The sequence below is a fragment of the Corvus hawaiiensis genome, chromosome 18 (assembly GCF_020740725.1).
Source record: "Corvus hawaiiensis isolate bCorHaw1 chromosome 18, bCorHaw1.pri.cur, whole genome shotgun sequence".
Classification (NCBI taxonomy): Eukaryota; Metazoa; Chordata; class Aves; order Passeriformes; family Corvidae; genus Corvus; species Corvus hawaiiensis.
In genome coordinates, this window is record NC_063230.1 from 5,017,048 (window position 1) to 5,025,260 (window position 8,213).

At 47.0% G+C, this 8,213-nt stretch overlaps 3 protein-coding genes across 3 annotated transcripts; 2 read left to right on the plus strand and 1 right to left on the minus strand.

The window, feature by feature from the left end:
• The first annotated feature begins 1,078 nt into the window (after positions 1-1,078).
• On the plus strand, positions 1,079-2,775 carry LOC125335370 (cytochrome c oxidase subunit 6A1, mitochondrial). Its single transcript, XM_048322931.1, has 3 exons — positions 1,079-1,226; positions 1,540-1,682; positions 2,508-2,775. Exons 1-3 carry the CDS (start codon positions 1,124-1,126, stop codon positions 2,586-2,588), a joined length of 327 nt encoding a protein of 108 aa, XP_048178888.1. The 5' UTR covers positions 1,079-1,123; the 3' UTR covers positions 2,589-2,775.
• A 1,728-nt stretch (positions 2,776-4,503) lies between these two features.
• Positions 4,504-6,079, minus strand: TRIAP1 (TP53 regulated inhibitor of apoptosis 1). Its single transcript, XM_048322932.1, has 2 exons — positions 5,870-6,079; positions 4,504-5,149 (listed from the first exon to the last, which is right to left on the minus strand). The coding sequence occupies exons 1-2, from the start codon at positions 6,014-6,016 to the stop codon at positions 5,066-5,068; spliced, it is 231 nt and encodes a 76-aa protein (XP_048178889.1). The 5' UTR covers positions 6,017-6,079; the 3' UTR covers positions 4,504-5,065.
• Positions 6,080-6,088: 9 nt separating this feature from the next.
• GATC (glutamyl-tRNA amidotransferase subunit C) lies at positions 6,089-7,972 on the plus strand. The gene is made up of 4 exons (XM_048322930.1): positions 6,089-6,220; positions 6,494-6,660; positions 7,042-7,145; positions 7,525-7,972. Exons 1-4 carry the CDS (start codon positions 6,122-6,124, stop codon positions 7,554-7,556), a joined length of 402 nt encoding a protein of 133 aa, XP_048178887.1. The 5' UTR covers positions 6,089-6,121; the 3' UTR covers positions 7,557-7,972.
• The last annotated feature ends 241 nt before the right edge of the window (positions 7,973-8,213 follow it).

The window sequence follows — 8,213 nt, forward strand, 5'->3', positions numbered from 1 at the left end:
CCATGCCACACTGCATGCCTTGGTCTTGGCAAAAGAGAAGTGACCAATTCCATGGGACCAAGGTGTGCACATTACCAACAAACCTCCTCCTTCCAACAACAACTGAACCTTGTTTGGAGTAAAACACAATTCCTTCATGTCATTCTTCTCAGACCAGCCCCTACCACTGTCCTTCACAACAGCTAAGTTTCTTTGCTTTTCTGCTGTTACAGTTTCTACATCCACCATGGGAACCCTCTCATTTTGCTTGATGCTTTAAGTGCTGAAAAATGTACTCTATACCTACACAGCTTCTGCTAAAAGTCAAACAGCTAACCATAAGGCTCCAATAAAGAACTAAAAGAGAACCTAGATATTTGTTATTTTTTTCCTGGAAATCTTGTCTTCATTCAAGTGATGTTAATTTTTCAATAGAATCATCCCAGGAATACATGTAATTAAAAACACATTCGTGGTAACAGAACTGCCCCACTTGAGGGGCCCCTTGATCCCCTCATGCCTGGGGCATCCCCACAGCTCTCCCTGTCTTCACATCCCCAGGACTTCTCACTCTCTTAACTACTTATCACTCTCTACTTGACAGGAGGTTGTAGGCAGGTGAGGATCAGCCTCTTCTCCCAGGCACTAGGAACAGGACAAGAGGAAATAGCCTCCAGCTGCACCAGGGGAGGTTTAGCTTGGGCACCAGGAGTCATTTCTCCACAGAAAGTGTGATCAGACATTGGAATGGGCTACCCAGGGAGGTGGTGGAATCACCATCCCTGGAGGTGTTTAAGAAAAAGCTGGACGTGGCACTAAGTGCCATGGTCTGGTTGACACGGTGATATTCCGTCATAGGACAGATACGACGCTCTCAGAGGTCACCACCCACCTAAGCGAGTCTGTGTCTCTGTCACCGCCCCCCGCACAAGCTCCACAAACCCCGACCGGCCTCGCTCCGCCCTCAACACCAAGAAGGCGCCGGCCCGCCCCTCAGGACCCCCCGCGCGTGACGTCACTGCCCCGCCCCTCCCGCCCAGGGCGGCGCGTGCGCGCGGGAGGCCCTGTTCAAGGTCAGCGCGGCCGCTGCCGCCGTCGGTTCCGCCCAGCGCGGTTCCGGTTCCGGTGTGCGGACGGGGAGGACATGGCGGCGCTCGGACGGGTGTCCCGCCTGCTGCTCGGCGCCGCTGCCCCGCGCTCCCCCCCGGCGCGCGGCATGGCGGCCGCGGCACACGAGGGCGGCGGAGGTAACGGGGCTCTGCGGGGCGGGGGCGGGGGCGGAGCCAGGGCGCGCGGCGCTGCCCTTGACAGCCGGTGCCCTTCGCTGGGGGAACGGGGCATAGCAGGCGCTTGGTGTGAGCCCCCGCCGGGGCACCGGGGCTTAAACCGTGAGCCCGGATCCCTGTTACAGACGGGGAGGAGACACGCGCTTGAGCGTGGGACACAGCGTTCATTAGCGCCTCGTTAATGCGCTAATTGTATTTAACGTGCTATCAGGTCAGTAATGCTAATGAAAATGGTGATTGTTGTTCTAATTGCTGTCCCGCTGCCCCCGCCCAGCCCGGATGTGGAAGACGTTGACCTTCGTGGTGGCGCTGCCCGGCGTGGCCGTGTGCATGCTGAACTCCTACCTGAACGCACAGCACGGGGAGCACGAGAGGCCCGAGTTTGTGCCCTACACCCACCTTAGGATCAGGACCAAGGTACTTCCACCTGCAATGTTTAGGAGCCCTCGTTTCCTCCATGGCTGCAGAGCTTCCTCTGAGATTGCCACAGCATTTCTTTTTCGTTTGCTACATTGGCTGTGATATCAACTCATGGCTGTTTTTGAGGCAGTAAAAGTTTGTCACAGCTCTGATGAAGTACCCATGGTATTCACAGGCCTTCCCACCCCAAAGTGATCCTCCCAATGTCTTGCTGAAAAGTTTTCAGTCCTAAAGCTGCTGTACTTAAACTAATACAGATCTAAAAGCTAGCAGTGGAGATGCTAAATACTCAAACTTGGGATCCTCATAATACAGCACAGTTGATCTTTAAGTAAGAGCAAAGACTGTGCTGTTTATAGACTGTGACTCCCAGCCAGCTAAGGGAGACAGTTTTCCAACTCTTGCTTCCTATGTCTTGGGAGCCAGCTTGCTTAATTCACCAGCCTGTTGAGCTGTGTGATCATAAAATTATTTAGGTTTGAAAATACTTCCAAGATGGAATCTAGCCTGTGACTCATCTCCACCCTGTCAACCACATCATGGCACTAAGTGCTACCTCTAGTCTATACCTAAACACCTCCAGGGATGGTGAGCCCAGCAGCCTGGGCAATGTATCCCAACGTTTAACAACCCCTTCTGTGACGAAATTCCTCCTGATGTCCAGCCTAAACCTTCCCTGGCACAGCTTGAGGCTATTTCCTCTTGTTCTGTCACTAATGGCCTGGGAGAATTGATGTTTGAGTCTGTATTGCTCTTGGTTTCTGATGCTTGAGGGATTGTTCAGGAGCTGCCACTGGCTTATTTTCTTTCTTCTTTCAACAGCGTTTCCCCTGGGGTGATGGGAATAAAACTCTGTTTCACAATCCCCACACTAACCCTCTTCCAACTGGTTATGAAGATTAAAACCAAGATCCTGACCACAGCCAGAACTTTGGCTCTCCCCATCTTGAACGAGAAAGTTGAGTGGGATCCATCATTTCATGGGGTCATAGTTTCAGAAACTGCATTTCTTCTGTGATGAAGCTGAGTGGTGGTGGTCCCCATGTGTATTTGTGATGGGGTCCTTTAAATAAACAACTCTGGACATGAATTTCGGATTTGACTTTGTTTGTTAACCTGAATTCTTAGAAGTTTTTTAGTTCAGTGTTTGCATAAAGCATTAAGATTTCCCAGAGGACACAGTGTATGAGCAAAGGGGTTTGACTGCCTGAATGTTAACATATGTTCCTGTGTCTGATAACACAAACAACGGGAATGCACTTGGCATAGGACATGAATCAATTTCATATTCTTCATGTCTGGTTTAGCTGATGACTCTAAACTCGCAGCCAGAACAGATATGTGGATTAAAATTCAATATATACTGAAGCACATTCTCCATCATCAGCTTTTACAGTATTTATTAACAGTCATGAAGGTGGTCTTCTCTTGGTTCTTCTGGCAGACGGAGTGGCAGCAAAGATGTTGAGCTAAGCTCTGCCTTCACACTGTTCACCTTAAGCTCTGAAATTTTCAGGTACATCAGCACATATCTTGCTCACCACTCTGCTTTCCATGAAGCTGCAGTCTGCACCAAAGTCTCTCACACAGGTTTTGCAGAAGAAAACACAATTTTGGCTCTACTGCTTATGTCTGTATAATGTGTACTGTGTCATGCAGAAGCTGCTTAAAGTAGAAGGGATTAATGAGCCAACAGCCTGGGCCTGTGCCAGTACAACCTTAATTTTCAAGTTTTTGCTCGCTACAAGTCAACCATTTCCCAGTTCTTTCTATAACTTCTGTATTTTTTGGACCGTATGAAACTGAGCTCTCTCTCAGCTATCATTAATTTGGTTCTTCCCAAAAGGTAGAATGCAGCAGCTGCTTTGGCATCTTGCTGTTGAAAGGAGTGATGGATAGCAAGAGAGAATCTCAGAGTGGGTACTGCAGGATGTCCTTCCCCATGTTTCCATATGATTTTTTTCATCTGCTTACCAGTAAAAGATTGCTGAGAAAAGTTTTGCTGTGTTGAAAGTACAAGGCACTGATGGGCACAGTTGTTTTAAAGCTGACAAAATCACATTACATGTAGCCCTACATGAAGATCACAGAAGAGCAAACTGGTTTTGTGTGTTATTCCTTAAAAAAGAAAACCTACATAATTAACTGTCTTCAGAATGCTATTTATAGATCATTCCCTTAGATCACTGTTTTCATTTATACCTGAGTGACACAGCACTTTGCCAACAGCTTGTTTTTTCAGTGCTATGTTTACCCCCTGTGCTGACACTAGGAGCTCTCTGCACCTGAGAACAGGAGTGTGGCTCACCTGAATATGTGACTGACATAGGAACAACAGCCTCAGGCTGCAGCAGTTCCTGATGCTTTGCACAAGGCCCACAGAACTGTGGGGGTCTGTGAGGGGGCTGTGGTGCAGGCAGGCAAACTATAATGTTTGAGAACTGCACCTTTTTTAGGCTTTTTAAAAAGTAAAACCTTTAAATAATTAGTAGAAATTAAAAGCAGAGAGTGAAGCTTTCTTTTTTCCTCACTCTAATTCTAGAATTAGGAAGCTGACCAATCTTTTGTCCCCAGGCCGTAATATCTTTTACTCTTTCACCTGTGTTGGTGTAAGTAGGGGAGCAAGCTTTGCGCCATCCCTGTCTGAGGATCAAACCACATGAATGTGTAAAGCTAAAGGAGAGAGAATTCAAGTTTGTGGTTGCGTCAGTACCTCAGAAAAGGTTGAAGTAACCTCTGCATTAAAAGTCTTCTCTTCAGCTTCTGAGCAGGCCAGCTCTGTCACTCCTAGAGGTCACAATCAGACTCTACTGCACAGTTACCTACTTGAACAAAATATAACCTGGTTGTATTTATTTTAGCCAAGCTGTTGCAGGTCCAGTAGTGCTTTTAAACCATCTCTCTTGCTGACACAGAACAGTGCTTAAGCCCTTCAGCTTTCAGGATCACATGAAACCAACTTCACCAAAATTCAGCAGCATAGAGATGACACAAAGTATATCAACTCCCTCCATATTCTTCTTAAACACTTTCAAGTGTTATATAAATAAGCAAAAGAAATCAGCCACAAAGAAACTATCTCAGCCCACTTCAACCCATTCCCCCATTACATTCAGTAGGAAGTTAGTTCACATGGATTTTTAAGCCATTAGATGCTGAACCACCAACAACTTTCACTGGAAAGGAGGCAGCAGTTAGCACATGATCCAGTCTTTTTTTTCCTTTTAACTGTTTGTTTTCACAAGCAGAGAACATTTCTCACTTCCTATAAGGGAGTTAACAAAGGTCTAAAGGTCTTCTCCAGGTGGCATCCACGGTACACCTGGTGATGGTGCTTAGTCCAAAGGCTTGTATTAGTGACTCCACCCGTACAGCCAACATCAAGAGGAGTTTTCCGTTTTTCCTTTACTCGGGCCCATGAACTCCACGCCCTCAATGGGTATGTCCTTCTCCTTGATTGCTTTCTGAAAAGAGGAAAAAAGAAAACCAAATAATTCAACTTGACGCTTCGTTATAGGGCTACATGATGTAATCTTTGGTACAAAACACAGAATCACAGGATCAATTAGGTTGTAAAACACCTCTGAGATCATTGAGTCCGACCTATGACCCAACAGCATCACGTCAACCAGACCATGGCCATGCCCAGTCTTTCCTTAAATGCCTTCAGGGACACTGACTCCACCACCTCCCTGGGCAGCCCATTCCAATGTCTGATCACCCCTTCTGTGAAAAAATTCCTCCTGATGTTCTACCTAAACCTCCCTGGTGCAGCTTAAGTCTATAACCTCTTGTCCTATCGCTTGTTGCCTGAATAGAAATTATCTAAAAAGAAGTGACCTAGAAAAAGTAGTCTTAAAGCTGGTTTGAATAAAGCTTCAGTGTTAATGAAGGACGTACTGAGAACTCACTGAACTATAGTCCGGATCGTATAACAGAAACGTGCTGCAGCCTCTACAGAAGCAGCCTTAAGAACTTACGTGCAATAAAATTAGGAGACACCTGTAAAATATTCCATGTCATGACCGACAAAGGGCGAGATAAACCCAGAGCTGCGTGTCGGGGTCACTGGTGAAGGCTGAGGCTGCTCCTGGGGTACCAGCACGCCGGTAAGAAGGGTCAGAGCGGGGGAAGGACGCTCGGGCAGGGAGCGAAGGGGGCCGGGGCCCCGGGGCCGGACGCACCTGCACGCAAAGTTGGTAGCGCTTGAAGAGCTGCCCGCAGGGGTCGCCGGCGCTGTCGCCCTTGAGGAACTTCTCGGCGAACCAGCGGTTGAAACACTGGTCGTACTCGCGCTTCAGCTCCGTGCACGCCTCGCCCACGCTGTTCATCGCGACGGCCGCGCCGGGACGGGCCGGGCGCGCCGCCGAGTGACGCGCGTCCGGCGCGCGGGTGACGCCACGCGCGGATATGTGAGGTCACGCGGCGGTGGCGCAATGCGAGCGCTGTCCCTCGAGCGGTGGCTCCGCGCCTGGCGGGCCCTTCCGCGACGCCCCTCACGCCCGGCGAGGTGGCACAGCGGGCACCGGCCGCAGGTACCGCCGCGGAGCCGGTTTGCCCCTCGCGAGGCAGTACAGCAGAAACAGGATAAAACAAGGGTTAATTTTCCACGAAAGTAACAGGAACCAGCGGGTTCCTACCAGTAGGTTGGATTTGATGACCTTAAAGGTCTTTTCCACCCTTAACGATTTTAGGATTTTTTGGTAAACTCTGGGTTTGACGTATAATAAGTTATTAATTAAAAGAAAGTAGCACTATTAAACTTGTTAATTTCTGACTTTTTTGTCCATATTGGTGCTTTTGTGCAGCAGAAAGTGTCGGTGGAAGTGCTGGACCACTTGGAGCACCTGGCCCTGGTGGATTTCCGGGATTCGGAGGCCGTGGAGCGGCTGCAGAAAGCTGTCCAGTTTGCTGATCAGCTTCGTGAAGTAAACACCGACGGCGTGGAACCGATGGATTCAGTGCTGGAGGACAGGTGGTGTATCACAGCAGTCTCCTTTTATCTGTTAATGCATCAAGCTGTTAGCTTTTGTGACCTTTTTTCCCTGGGAATCATGATGCATGTGGCCACTTTGCTCAGAATGTCTTACTGTGCTTTTGTGGGGGATAAAGTTGTCACTGGGACATGATTTTTATGTGTGAGCAAAGTGAAGGTGAACTTCAGTTCTTTAATCTGTGTTAATTGTCACCCTGCTCCCCAAATACCTGCTAGTGGCATTCTTGGGTGCTTCAAAATGTTCCAGTACTTGTCGAAGTGTTTATTTAAGAGACCAAAACCAGGTTTAGACATAAGCCACCCTTCCTACCTCATATTTACAGAATAGCTGAAAGACAGCCAGTAACCTTTGTCCTTCAGATGTCTGTATCTTAGAGAAGATGATGTGACAGAAGGCAACTGCGCCAAAGACCTGCTGGAAAATGCCAGAGAGAAAGTAGAGGAGTACTTTGTAGCTCCACCAGGTATTGACTTTCTTACAAAAATCTCTTAATCTCACCTGAATTAACCTGAAGAATATAACCTGCCATAGCTGCATTTACTTTCAGAAATACTAGTTAATAATAGGGAGTACTAAAATAAATTGCTGTAGCCATCTATGTAAAAATAATGTGCAATTTATTGGTCCAGAAGCAGTACAGAGGCTGACCTGATTCTGAAGTTCTGCACATGTTGTGAAATTCCTTAGAGGAAGTCAGACAGGACTTACTTTCCTGACTTTCTCAGGATATTTAAGCTGCCTGTACATGGAGTAAACTGGAGAAGCACTTCCGTGCCAGAGTGTCCTGCCCACAAGGTAACTTACAGCTGGTCCCACACAACTTGTTTTTTGTTTTCTCTCAGGTAACATCCCTTTACCAAAGCTGGAAGAATGAGACACTTTTCTGCAGGGCTTTTAGTGACAGCCCAGAGCCCAAATGCCCTTTCAGTATTTTATTTGGGAAAGCAAAGTTTTGTGCAGTCACAGCTGAAACACCCTGGCACACCTTTTGGTCAAAAGAGCACTTGCAAGACAGAAGAATGAAGATGTTAAAGTCTAGTAGTGCTGCTGAAATATTCAATGTCTGTGCAGCTGGAAGGCAGCATGGCAGATGACCTTGGTGCTTTTATTTGGCAAAGTGAATTTGCTGTCTGGAGGTGAGAACAAACCCTTGTCCCACTCTGTGCAATTACTTCATTATTTGTTTAAGCATCCATAATATAGTCACATATAAGCATAAAACATGTAATTACTATGATACTTGAATTCTTTCAGTGGTATTAAAATAAAGCCTTTGTTTAACACCACTAATCCAATCCTCTGCAAAGCTGTAACACTGTATTATTGCTTTAGTGTCAGACTTGTCAAGATTCAGACCCTGCAAATGCTGAAGTTTTACCAATATACAAGCTCAGCCTAAAAGAAATTTATAATGTGTATATAAATCGTAACAAGGAAAGACTATCAATCAATCAATATGATTGATATCACAATCATATTAGCAGATAATTCCCGCTTTGAGAAGTTCCCCCTTGTTCTATCCATTTTGGCT